This window comes from Balaenoptera acutorostrata, chromosome 4 (genome assembly GCF_949987535.1).
Source record: "Balaenoptera acutorostrata chromosome 4, mBalAcu1.1, whole genome shotgun sequence".
In the NCBI taxonomy this organism is placed as follows: Eukaryota; Metazoa; Chordata; class Mammalia; order Artiodactyla; family Balaenopteridae; genus Balaenoptera; species Balaenoptera acutorostrata.
Window position 1 is genome coordinate 46,912,577 of NC_080067.1, and position 14,372 is coordinate 46,926,948.

Here is a 14,372-nt window from a genome sequence, read left to right on the forward strand (position 1 = left end):
TTTTCTTTATGCTAAACTTTATGACTTATTTCCACCAGATATGTTTTTAATTGAAATGGGCTCTTTTGGTTTGAAGAGCTTCAGATTCTCTTAAAACTCTGATAAAATTTCGTGTAAGAGTTCTTTGAAGTTTCTCCCTTTATTTTCCTTGTTTTTTCTCCCTGGAATTTGTATCAGTCAAATGTTGACCCTACTAGCTGAAAACTTTGCCTTTTTGCCCTTGTATTGTTTTTAATCTTTTTTTTCCTGTGTTCCTGACAGTTTCCTTTATCTTCCAATTTTTGTATTAATTTTCTTTCAGTAGTAGTATTTTGAGTTTAGAGTTTTTAATGTTCTTGATACAGTCTGTTGAATATTTCTGAAGGTTTAATAATATGCTGTTACCATTTTTTACTTTCCTTCTGTTCGCTGAGTTGTCTTAGTTTTTTTTTTTTTTCTGGAGTCAGTTTTTGTGTAACTTGGTCTTTTGTTTTCATACTTCAGGCTTTTGTCAGATGTTCATTAATAATTCATTAGCATTCAACAGATGTTTATTAACTGTCAACTCTGTGCCAATCTACTTTTGGTGTTAGGGATGTGGAAGTGAATGAGAGAGACAAAATCCCTGTCTTAGAGAGCTTTTATTTTAGTTGAAGGGGAGGGTGTGGAGTAGTCAATGAACAAAATAAATAGGTATATTAAAAGGTATAAATTCTGTGGAGGATAAAGCCAGAACTGTGCAGGGAAGAGTTGCAATTTAAAATAGAATGGTTAGGGGAGGCCTCATTGATAAGGTGGTACTTGAATAAACATTAAAGGCAGTAGGGGAGGGAGCCACAGTCTGGAGGAGAAGAGCATTATGGGTAGACAAAACAAGTGTAGAGGCCAAAGGCAGGAGAATACCTGTGTGGTTAGAGTGGAGTGGGGAGGGAAAAGTAATTGGGGATGAAGCCAGGGAAGGCATGGGAAGTCAGTAGGTCAGGCCTTGTAGGCCCTTTTGAGCACTGGTTTTTACTCTGAGTATAGTGGGTATAGAGCAAGGGTCCCCAGCCCTCACGTCGCGGACAGGACAGGTACTGGTCGGTGGCCTGTTAGGAACTGAGCCGCACAGCGGGAGGTGAGCAGCGGGGGTGGGTGAGCGAGCAAAGCTTCATCTGCTGCTCCCCGTTGCTCCCCATCGCTTGCATTACCGCCTGAACACCCCCCCCCCACCCCCGTCTGTGGAAAAATTGCCTTCCGCGAAACCGGTGCCTGGTGCCAAAAAGGTTGGAAGGTTGGGGACCGCTGGTATACAGGGTATAGGGCAGAATAGTGAGATGAATGATTTACAGTTTATCAGGTTCCCTCTGGCTGCGTTTAGAATAGATGTGAGGGGCATGGGCACCTTTAGGAAGCGATTGTAGTAATCATGAGAAATGATATTTGGATCAGTAGTAGAGGAAGTGAGAAGTGGACAGATTCTGGCTGTATTTTGAAGGTAGTCAGTAGGATCTGCTGATGAAGCTGGATGTACGTTTATGAGTTGGAATAGTCAAGGGTGACTTCCATGGTTCTTGACTTGATCAACCAGAGGAGGGAGTTACTGATAGTGAAGTAGGAAAGGCTTTAAGAGGAGCAGGCCAGGGGACTTCCCTGGTGGTCCAGTGGGTAAGACTCCTTGCTCCCAATGCAAGGGGCCCACGTTTGATCCCTGGTCGGGGAACTAGGTCCCGCATGCGTGCGGCAACTAAGAGTCCGCATGCCACAACTAAGACCTGGCACAGCCAAAATAAATAATAAATAAATAGATAAAATTAAAAAAAAAAAGGAGCAGGTCAGGTGGGAGAGATCAAAGCTCATCTCAAAGTAGTACTTAGATGTCCATTAGACATGGAAGTAGAAATAGTGGGGAGCTGGATAAATGAGCAAGGGAGTGGTCCAGACCAGAGATAATAAATTTGGGGTGTGATGGTATTTAAAGCTGTAAGATTAGATGAGATTTCCTAGAGAGTTTAGAGAAAGAGAGAAATTTCAGGACTGAATCCTGGGATCCTTTAATGATAAAAGTTTGAGAAGATGAGAAAAAAAATCAGTCATTACTTCTAATTAGAGGCAGGGAGAGCAATACATATAATCAGGAGATCTAGAAGGTGAAGGGAATGTTCAGGAAAGAGATGAGGATTTTGGAGGTTTTGTTGTTAGTGAATGTTGAATTCCAGAGGCCAGTAAAAGGTTTTCAGGTTTTGGGGAGGAGTGTTAGATGGGATAGAAAAGGGCATATGTGGAACCATATGGAGATCGGAGTGTGGGAGATGAGGGAGTGACTGAGGTAATGGTAAAGAAGGATTAAAGGGCTCCATGAGGTGGATTAGTCCTGGTTGTCTGAGGACAGATGGTGTGGTGAGGCTGAGGAATGGGGAATGCAGATGGAGGCTGAGGGAATAAGAAGCTCTCTGTCACCCTCTGTACCTGGTGTGGCTTGTTGACTACTAGGCTTTGCTTTAGGGAAGCCAGTCGAATGAGGAGGGTTTTACTCTGGACTGCTGTACCTATGCTAGCTTATCAAGTTCTCACCAGACAGGTCTTGATAAAATTATCTGCCTGCTCATGTCTCCCAAATCTGTTATCTACAGCTCAGATTTCTCCATAGAGCTCCAGACCAAATATATATATCTCACTATCCACTGAACAGCTTCACTTGGACATCTTAGATAAATCCTCTTAAACTTAAATGTCTGAAACCAAATATAGCGCATTCGTCCCCATTTAAGCTGTTTTTTATTTGTGTCAGAAAAATAGTGTTACCTAGATGCCCAAGCTGGATACTTGACCATCATTCTAGAATCTTCTTTTCTTCCTTCCCATATCCAGTTGTTATTAAATCCTATAGATCTTATCTCCTACATAGCTCTTGGCTTGGATCTTTCTGCTGCTGTTATTTCCAGCCCCTCAGTTCAGGTCACCTACAACTCCTGCCCAAATTATTGAAACAACCTCCATTTTTGTTCTCCCACCCCCTTCCTCAAAACACCCATTTTAGCCATATTGAGCTACATTCAGTTTGTCACATGTGGCAAACTGTTTCTGGCCTCTGCTGATATAGAAGTGAGTTACCATTGTGGATTCAGTATTCAGTGCATGAGACTCCCTGTAATGAATGTTCATTCTTTTTTTTTTTTAAGCCACATACATATTATAGTGAGAACAATAAAAGTAGAAACCTTTGTTCTTGAGATTTCTAGTAGATGATGAAGTCATCAGGTCTTTGTTTTCTTCTAAAAAGTGTAATTTCCATTCAAAAAACTGTATGCTGTTTTTAGGGGAAAGGAGTTTTTTTCTATGCAAGTATTTTAATTTTTGCTTGAATTATACCAGTTTCATTAATATAGTCATTAGATTTTCCCTTTATTTGCTGTTTTTGTTGCCATACCTCTGATGATAAATCTTTTTCTTTTTTTAAACTGGTGATGTTGGGTAGATTAATCATGGATTCCTTAAGCATCTATGAAATCTGTTTATTAATGAGTTATTCTCTCATCTCTTTTCTCCTCAGATGGGAACTTATGTTTCTTTTTGTTTGTGTTTTGTTGAAGGTACGGCTTGTAGATGCAAGCTTTGTTTGGACTGAGCCCCATTCTAAGAGACTTAAAGTTAAACTAACTATTCAGAAAGAGGTAAGCTATACATAATTTTCTCAGCATGGTTTAAAGTATAGGTAGGAAAATGAGGGGCTATTGGTAAATTATATTATGACTTGAACAGCTTAAAAGGAAACAAATGCACTCTTAATTTTAACCCTTTGTTTTCTTTTGGATCATCTGCACAGATGATCAGGTCGATAGTAAGAGCAGCCATTGTTCATGATTAGTGGACTTAGTTAATCTTCTCAAAGTCATTTTTATTTGGAATAAGATTGAAGTAAAAACATGAACTAAGGCAGTGCTTCTCAAACTTGGCTGATCATTTGACTCACAGTGACTGAATCAAACTGGATTCAACTGGATGTAAGATCCAGGAATCTATTAAAGCTTCCCAGGTGATTTCTGATGATTGCCTATTTTTGGGGACAATTAAATTAAGGAATGTCTTCTTTTTTGAGAGTTTTCTTTGTCTCCTAAGGAAGAACTTTATACACACACACGCATATACATGTATATATAGCTATAAAAATTCTTCAAAGAATATCCTTACAACACTTCAACTAAAGGTAAATTTGAAATGTTAATCTAATAAATCCTATGAATTAAACCTATATATCTTTCTTGAAATAGTATGACTTAGGATTTTAAATGTAACTCATTTGTTGTTGATTTCCTCAAAGCATTCATGGAAGAAGATTTTAAGTTAAATATTGAAGGATCTTTTAAGAAAACTATTTGTTATTAAACAGAAAGGAAAGAATGAAGGAGTGTCATTGTTTTCTTCGTCAGGTGATGAATGGTGCTATCCTTCAGCAAGTGTTTGTGGTGGATTATGTTGTTCAGCCCCAGATGTGTGGAGATTGCCATAGAGTGGAAGCTAAGGATTTCTGGAAGGCTGTGGTTCAAGTTAGGCAAAAGGTAATGAGAGAAAGATGATGTGTGAATCCTCCATCTTGTATTTCATCTTTGTTGGTTATAAATAGTGAGTAAAACCTTCTCCTTTCCCTTCTTTCCAAATCGTTCAGGCACTAGGGACATTCCAGGTCTCTGGGGCATTCACCTTTAGAAAGAGATCACTGCCACGTTTTAGATAATCTTTAAAGATTGTTTCTGTTTAAAAATCAGTGTTCTATATCTGTAGATGGCTTTTTTTTTTTTGCATTTCATTTATTAATCTTAATAATGCATTTATGTTTAGACTTTGCACAAAAAAACTTTCTACTATCTGGAACAGTTGATTTTGAAATACGGCATGCACCAGAATACACTTCGTATCAAAGACATTCATGGTGAGTTAAAATTTAAAGCATTTGAAATGATGTCAGAATTTTATTTCAACTATCCTAAGGAGTCTTTTATCTTTACTGATAATATCTAGAATAGTACTGTCCAAAAGAAATTCCTGTTAGGAAGAAACAAATCTTAGCTCTTTATCTGCACTGTCCAACCAGTATGGTAGCCTCTAGCCATATGTAGCTATTGAATATTTGAAATGTGGTTAGTGCATCTGGGGAGCTGAATTTTTAATTTTTTTCTATTTTAATTGAAATTTACACTAAATAGCTACCAGATGAGTAAACCAATAACTACATTAATAGAATGTAAAGTGGTATGATAGAAATTCATCAAAAACTTATTTTATGTAGAGGTCAGTTTCTGATTGAAAGAAAATTATTTTTGAGATCTGTAAGTTGTAATATTTTTGTTTTTCATATGCCTAGCGGCATTTGTGCTGGATACATTAAATCAAAAGGCTAAACTCAGTAATAATAAATAGTGATATACAAATGATATACTTAGATTTCTTGAAGATGGAATTTAAAAATGTTTGTGTAATTTCATAATGGCTCCTCAGAGCGTGTCCTGTCTTAGCACTTACTATTGATGTAGCATACTTTTATATACTAGTTGATGGATGAATATTTCTTTAATAATAGAAAAAATAAATATTCGTTAGCAAACTCTTAAGTCTCTTGCTAAAAGTTAATATTTTTAGTTGTAGGACGTGTATAATTTTCCTGGTTGTTAAAGTACAGGTTTAGAGATGGCTATTCTTGAAGGAATGACCAAATTCTTGCACTACTTATTTTAAAAGTGTAAGTTCCTCTGTTACTTACTGATCTGTTAGTCATTTATCTCATATGTCTTGAGGAAAGTAATTAGAAGTGTGATTTTGGGTCCTTAAATGGGAAGAAATGAATATCAGTTATGGCACCTGGAGAAAATCTTTTAAGCTTTGTATCTGATTTGAGTGCATTACCAGTATAAGGTTAACAGTCTAAATCTGTAAAACATAGTTTACTGAATACTTATTGTGGGGAAGGTACTTTGCAGCCTGTTTAACATGGTGCTTGGCTATTTGTGGCTAGTCATCAGGCAGAAATACACCTTTGTTCTGAGTAACTGTTGGGGATTAGGGGATCCTAATATTCTAGCAAAGGAAGCAGAAAACTCTGATGATCATTCATCACCAGGGCAGAAATGTCCTTACACAGAATTTTTTGTAGCAGAAGACTTGGATACATTCTGGTACATACCTTTGCAGTCACTTTAAAAATCAAAAATGCTGGAAGTTTAACAATCCTTTTTTTCATCCAGAAGAATTAATCTATTTTTTTTTCCCCCTACTGGCTCTTGGTTTGATGTAAATGAATCTTTTGTTTGTTTGCTTGTTTGTTTGCAACTTTGTTTTTAAAATCATAACAGAAGTATATATGAATAAAGGACCTCTGTCCCATTTATCCACTTGTTATTCCCAGATGTAGCCCCTTAAAACAAGATATTACAATATGTATTCTGTATATAATTGTGATAGAATTGGTTTCCCCTCATATATGAGACTGTTCTGTAATATTCTGTGACTTGCCATCTTAATATATTTAGAAACCTTTCCACATCATTGCATATAATCCTATTTTATTATTTTTAACCACTGTGGTTGTGTATTTGTTAATCAGTATGTTTTAAATTATTTAGTTGTTTCCTATTAACTGGTTTACAAGATGCTCTAGTTTTTTTGCTGCTACAAACAGTACTGTAATAAACATCCTTATGTTTGTGCGTAGTGGTTTTTCTGTGGGACCGAGTTCAGGAATTGAAATTACTAGACAAGAGTATGCAAATGTTAAATTTTTATATGTGCTGCTAGATTGTTTTCCAAAATAGTGCCAGCTTACAGTCCAATCACTTGTGAGAATTTCTGTTTTTCCAAACACTTGCCAACACTGCATAAGATTGTATTGGACTTTCTAATTTTTGCTGTTCTGATGAAGAGAATAAAGGCATCTTGTTTTTATTTTCATTTCCTTGATTACTAATGAGGGTTAACATTTTCATATGTACTGGCCATTTATGTTTATCTAATGTGAATTGTCTGTTCTGCATATATCTGTTTTTTCCTTATTTATTTTGTGTCTGTTATTCAGGATATCAATCTCATTATGTATGTGTATTATTATATATATAGAGAGAGGAGCACACGGAGCATGTGTTTGAGTGTGAGCCTGAGAGAGCAGATACTTTCTTACGATGTCTCATGTCTTTTATCACCTAAATTTTTCATTTTTTAGTTTTATATAGCTATGGCTTATGACTTTCTGTCTTACATAGGAAAGTTTTTTATACTCCAAAGATTATTTTTAGAAGGTAAATTTTTGTTTTACTTTTGGATCTTTAATCTTACCTGGTAAGAGTTTTTCCCAGAAAGTTAACTTGCATTGTCTCAATACTTACCTACCAAGTAGTCTGTCCTTTCCCCACTGATTTGAAATATCTCCTCTCTTGTATATACTAAATTCCTTTGTACACATGGCTGAGTTCTGGTTTATTTTGTCCCACTGCTTTTATTACAGTATGTAAATTATACTTTATAGTTATGTGCCTTTTTATTAATTCTTTTGTAAACCTTGGTTGATAGTGAGTAAGAGCATGGATTTTGGAACCAGATGTTGTGAATTTGAATCTCTGTCCCACGAGTTTTTTGCTGTGTGACCTTAGGCAAGTTATTTAACGTCTCTGAGCCTCAGTTTTCCCATTAATACAATAGAGAGGACGATAATAACAGTACCTCATAGGATTATAGTGAGGATTAAATAATTTATGTAAAGCACTTAGAACTGTACCTGGTGCATAATCATGTTTATTTAGTTCTTTTCTGTATTTCAGTGATGTGTTATTGTTTTCCTCGTCAAGATTTTGAATGTTTCTTGTTTTTTTGGACTATTCTATGCTTTTTGTTATTGTGGATGGCAACTTTTTTCATTATATTTTCTAAGTGATTATTGCTAGTATTTTGGAAAACTGTTGATTTTGTATGTTGATCTTTCTGAAATTTCTTTTTTTACAAACACTTTTTTTTTTTTTTTTAAAGGATTTTCTTATTTATTTATTTATTTATTTTATTATTATTTATTTTTGGCTGTGTTGGGTCTTCGGTTCGTGCGAGGGCTTTCTCCAGTTGCGGCAAGCGGGGGCCACTCCCCATCGCGGTGCGGGGACCGCTCTTCATCGCGGTGCGCGGGCCCCTCTCCACCGCGGCCCCTCCCGTCGCGGGGCACAGGCTACAGACGCGCAGGCTCAGCAATTGTGGCTCACGGGCCCAGCCGCTCCGCGGCATGTGGGATCCTCCCAGACCAGGGCCCGAACCCGCGTCCCCTGCACTAGCAGGCAGACTCTCAACCACTGCGCCACCAGGGAAGCCCCTGAAATTTCTTAATCACTAATAGTTTACATTATATTCTTGTGTCATATACATGATAATTTACTAGGTAAATTATTATCTGTACACAATGATAGTTTTATTTCTTCCTTTGCAGTATTATTCCCTCTTTTTTTCCCCTTTGGCTGGGAGTGGAGAATAGCATTGAGTGGTTATGTATCAGGCATTACCATCTTTCTGTGTTTCACCCCTAAATAGAATATTTGTTGAGATTTCTATCTGATACATATGCATACATAGTTATATTTAAACTGTTCTGTCCATCATGTTATCAGTTATATTAGTGACATTGAAACAATTGGAGTTTTTCCCTCTTTCTGCGTAGTGTTAATCAACATGTTGAAGTTTTGTAAGAACCTGCCCATTAAGCCATCCAGTTTGGTATGAGGAAAGGGGGTAAAGGCTTTTCAACTCCTTTTATTAGGGCGTTAGTCTCTTTCAGGTATTATACTGCTTCTTGAATCAATTTTAATAGCATTTTCCAAGGAAATTCACCATTTCGTCTAGCTTTTCACATACTTGGCATAAAATTGAACATGGTATGTATATCATAGTGTTAAATCTCATCCATAACTATCGTTGTGTCTTCTTTATTGTTGCTAATGTTGTTTGTCTTTTTTTTCATCTCCCTTCACTTCCTCTCTCCCTGTTCCCATCAGATTTGCCAAAGTTTTGTCTATTATGCTAGTTTTTTTCAAAGAGTTAGCTTTAGTTTTATCAAAAAAGTCTTACTTTTTCTTAATTTTTGCTTTTGTTACTAATCCTTCTATTAAAAATTTTTTTTAATTGAGATAGAATTGTAGAATTGACATAAAACATTATATTAGTTTCAGGTATACAACATATTGATTGAATATTTGTGTATATTGCTGAATGATCACCCTATTAAGTCTAGTGAACATACATCACCATACATAGTTATACAATTTTTTTCCCTTCTACTTTCTTTAGTTTTTTGTTTGAATTAATTGAAAGCTTATTTTCAATTTGTAATATGTAGACTTAACAAATTTTCTTCTGAGTATCATATTGGCTCTGTAGCTGGTACTTAAAGCTGTCTTTTTCCACTACCCATTGCATATTTCTTTTTTTTTCTCAGCAAGTATCTCAGCTATTTGATTCTCTTGAGTACATACCTAGGTGTAGAATTGCTGAGTCATATGGAAAATTAAATTTATCTTTTTAAGAAACTTCCAAAGTGGCTGTATCATTTTATATTCCCATCAGCAGTGTTTGAGGGTTCTAGTTTCTACATATCCTCATCAACACTTGCTATTGTTTCTTTTTATAAATAGCCGTTCTAGAGGATAATATGAAGTGGTATCTCATTGTGGTTTTAATTTGCATTTCCCAAATGACTAATGATGTTGATTATCTTTTCATGAGCTTATTAGCCATTTCTGTATCTTTTTTGGTGAAATAGCTGTTTAAGTGTTTTGCCCAGTTTTTGATTGGGTTGTCTGAAGTTGTTAGAGTTATTAAAATATACACTGGATACAAGCCCCTTATCACATATGATTTGTAAATATTTTCTCCTAGTTTTTCTTTTCATTTTCTTAATGGGGTCTTTTTTTAAAATTGTGATAAGAACACTTAACATGAAATCTACCCTCTTAAATTTTTAAGTGTATAATACATTATAGTTGACTGTAAGTACAGTGTTATACAGCATATCTCTAGAGCTTAATCTCTTGCTTAACTGAAACTTTATGCCCATTAACTAATCACTCCTCATTTCCCCCTCCTCTCTGGCAACCATCATTCCACTGTTTAATTCAATGAATTTGACTATTTTAGCTGCCTCATATAAGTAGAATCATGAAGTATTTGTCTTTCTGTGACTGGCTTATTTCACTTTGCATAAGGTCCTCAAGGTTAGTCCATGTTTTTGTACATTGTAGAATTTCCTTCCTTTTTAAGGCTGAATAATGTTCCATTGGAGGTATATATCACATTTTAACCATTCATCTGTTGTGGAAACAACCTAAATGTCCATCATCTTGGCTGTAGTGAATAGTGCTGCAATAAACATGGGAGATCTTGATTTTGCTTCTTTTGGATAAATACCTAGAAATAGGATTACTGGATTATATGGTAGTTCTATTTTTAATTTTTTGAAGAACATCTGGACTGTCTTCCATAGTGGCTGCACAGTTTTATATTCTCCATAGTAGTGTACAAGGGTTCCAGTATCTCCATGTTCTCGCCAGTACTTATTGTCTTGGGTGGTTTTTTTTGATAATAGCCATCCTGACAGGTGTGAACTGTAAACTCATTGTGGTTTGGACTTACATTTCCCTGACGATTAACAACATTGAGCTTTTTTCATATACCTATTTGCCATTTGCACATCTTCTTTGGAGAAACGTCTTGTTCCTCTGCCTGTTGCTTACTTGGGTTATTAGTTTTTTTTGCTGTTGAGCTGTAGGAATTCCTAATAGATTTTGGAGATTAACCCTTTTTCAGATACATGGTCTGCAAATATTTTCTCCAATTCTGTAGGTTGCTCTTTCACTGTGGTGATTGTTTCTTTTGCTGTCTGGAAGCTTTTTGAGTTTGATGTAGTCTCAGTTGTTTATTTTTGTTTTAGTTTTGGTGTCATCCGTGAAATCATTGCCAAGACCAGTGTCATGAAGCTTCTTTTGTATGTTTTCTTGTAGAAGTTCTATAGTTTCAGGTCTTACATTTGAGTCTTTTTAATCTGTCTTGAGTTAATTCTTGTAAGACGAGTTCAATTTCATTCTTTTGCATGTGGATATCCAGTTTTCCCAATGCCGTTTGTTGAAGAGACTATCATTTCCCCACCATGTATTCGTGGCACACTTGTTGAAGATCAGTTAACTGTGTATGTGTGGATTGATTCTATAGACTTGTCTTTTTGTCGATACCATACTGTTTTGATTACTGTAACTTTGTAATATATTTTGAAATTAGGATGTGTGATGCCTGCGTGAAATGGTGTCTTTTGAATTGTGAAACTTTTAAATTTTGAAGTCTATTTATCATTTTTTAAATAGCATGCTTTTGGAGTCATGTTTAAGAACTCTTGTCTAATCTTTATCTGTTTCTTTCCAATGTTTTATAATTTTAGCTCTTTTATTTAAGTCTAATCCTTTTGAGTTAATATTTGTGCATGGTGTAAGGGTCTAAATTCATCTTTTCCCATGTGGGTAGCCTGTTTTCCTAGTGAAAAGACTATTCTTTTCCTAATGAATTGTCTTGGACCCTCTGTCAAAGATCTATTGACTATAAATGTAAGGGTTTATTTCTGGATTCTCCAGTCTTCCGTAGATCTATATAATCTATCCTTCATATACTAGTACCTCACTGTCTTGACTACCTAAAGTTATTGAGTTTTGAAATTGGGAAGTGTAAATTCCTGACAACTTTGGTCACCTTCAAAATTGCTTTGGCTATTCTAAGTTATTTTAGTCTTCTAGTTAGCTGAGTTGTTTGGAAGAATATCTCTAAACATTTCTTAGCAGGTAGTTTGCTTTTAGTAATACTACTGCATTGTGATCAGAAAACATTGTAGTAATTTCTGCTGTTTGGAATTTATTGAATTTTTTTTATTCTTAGTATGTGATTATTTTATGAATATTCTATGAATTTTTGAAAATAATAGTCTTTCTTGGGACCATGTTCTACACTGTCAATTAAAGCAGCCTTGATACTTGGTTTTTCAAGTTCTATGTATCCTTCCTATTTTTGGTCAGTTTGGTCATTTTGGTTTTTATAGTCTTATACTGGTCTCCCACAGTGATTGCACATGTGTTAACATTTGTTAATTTTATTCTTTTTAATAGTTTTTGTTTTCTGCATCTCAGTGCTGTGTTATTAGATGAATTCCTATTGTCTTTTTGGTAGATTGTTCCATTTATTACATAAAATATCCTTCTTCTGTTTAATAGTTTTCTTCCCTTTTAACCTTGATTTTATTTTGTCTGAAATTTAAATTGGGCATCTTGTTTTGTTTTGTTAGCATTTATCGGATTTGTTTATCCTTTTGTCAAACAAGCCTTCAAGTGATAACGGCATTCCTACTGTGCTATGGCTAGAATATTATAATTAAATTGTTTAATATGCATTTAATTTTTGGTATAGTCATGTTAGTAGAGGAAAATCTTACTTTGCGGTATTATTTTAACATGGCTTTTTTCTTTAAAAGATGGTCTGGATTTCTATTATTCCTCAAAACAACATGCTCAGAAGATGGTAGAATTTCTTCAGTGTACGGTTCCCACTAGGTATGTTTTGAATGTACATGTGATTAAATCCAGGGAACTGGGAATGAACTTAGGTCATGTCCATTCTTCAGGCTTTGGCATCCTATCTTAAAATATTTAAGTTATAGTAGGAATACTTACACAGTTAGTAAGCATTTATTGGATTAGCCACTTTAAGGGAAGTATTAGCCAAAGAGCATTAACAATCTCTTTGGGGAGCTAGACCTCACCCCACAATAGTAAGCACTGTAGTACTGAACCACTGGTTGAATGTGTTTAAATAAGTGAGAAGAAAAATGGGGGTAGAGGACTTTGGGGAGAAGCTTCATGGAAGAGGAAGAACTTAAGCTCATAAAATGGGGAAATTTTCAAAAGCAGAGTTTGTATTGAAAAGTGAGATTAGTGTGAACAGTGACTTGGGGCAGGCATTAGTATGGCTTTTAATGGATGCTATATGTAAACTAGATTGGTCTAAGCCAAGGGCATGTTTTGGAGGTTTTCAGTAGGTAAAGTTGAAAATAGGTAGGGTGCAGTCAGGTTGGTGAAGGTTTTTAAATGAAGTGGACGTAATGAGGGTTCACCATAGCAGGCGTCAGGAAGCTGTTTCAGACCTTGGATAGTAATGATTTGATTTGATGAAAATTTATATTCTCAAGACTATACAAGTAAGGACCTTTGTTTTTTTTATTACGATTAACTTTTTCTCTTAACAGATACAAAGCCTCACAGAGACTGATCTCTCAGGATGTCCATAGTAACACATACAATTACAAAAGCACTTTTTCTGTGGAAATTGTTCCAATATGCAAGGTACTTTTTCTCATTTAATTAATCCATGTCCTTCTTAATTGGTTTATATGTAATTATTAGGTCCTGGTTTCCTTCTGGGATTGGTTAAACATTTAGAAAACTTCCTTCTTAATGATTTCTGACACATTTCAGCCGTGTTAAAAAGATGTTTAAAAGTAATCATGCTTAAAATTATAAAGTTTTGGTGTACTAATTAAAAGGCCTGGTTGCAGTTTTTATGGTGCAAATTCCTTAAACTTTGCGATCCTAGTGGACACTTGACAGTTCTGTGAAACTTTGAATACAGGAAATTACTTTAAAATAATTATCAGTGAACTACTTTGTGGAATATATGCAAACTGGATTTTGGCATGATAAAATTAAACAGTATTGTGGAAAGGAGATCATAGAATTGTTTTTGTGATTTTTTTTTTGTTGTTGTTTTTTGTGGAAGTGTGGAGTCCCAACCACTGGACCACCAGGGAATTTCCCTAGCTGGACATTTTCTTGATCCATCGTGTCCAGGGGTCAGATATCTCTAATTTAGTAAACTAATAATAATAATAAGTACCCCAAGGCCATCACAAGATGCAGCTGTGTAGAGGAGTCCCCTAGACCTGGGTTCAAATCCCAAGACAGGACACTGTGTGATCTGGGGGAGCAACACCCCTTGCTAAGCAGGGGGTGGGGAGTGGGGGTGGGAATGGGGGTTGAGACCCTCCCCCTTGAAAGGGAGACGCACGTCTGGGACAGCTAAGCTGAAGTTCCTGAAACTGAACACAAAAGTAGGCTTTTCTGTATACCAGGAGCGAACCACAGTGTGCACCAGATAGTCACAAGGCTCCATGACCCCAAAGAAGCCACCAGGTCACCCTGAGTCCCTTGTCACCATTCTGAGTGCAAAGGCAGTGCTGACAACCAGGGGCCTGCTCACTGCCCCACGAAGGCCTGGACAATGTGCCTACCTCCAATCCCCTGGAATTTTCCAGTGCCAACTCTCGGCTCACAAACAATCCCTGCTCAGTGATTCTGGGCTTTTCC

General features: G+C 36.0%; 1 protein-coding gene across 2 annotated transcripts in view; it reads left to right on the top strand.

Annotated features, from left to right (window-relative positions):
• Positions 1-14,372, top strand: part of NMD3 (NMD3 ribosome export adaptor) — a 130,497-nt gene that overhangs the window by 97,385 nt on the left and 18,740 nt on the right. For both annotated transcript variants that reach the window (XM_057545248.1, XM_057545249.1), the window contains exons 5-9: positions 3,552-3,632; positions 4,389-4,517; positions 4,798-4,888; positions 12,485-12,563; positions 13,256-13,352. In XM_057545248.1, the coding sequence (XP_057401231.1) occupies positions 3,552-3,632; positions 4,389-4,517; positions 4,798-4,888; positions 12,485-12,563; positions 13,256-13,352 (477 nt within the window). The remainder of the gene's footprint in view (positions 1-3,551; positions 3,633-4,388; positions 4,518-4,797; positions 4,889-12,484; positions 12,564-13,255; positions 13,353-14,372) is intronic.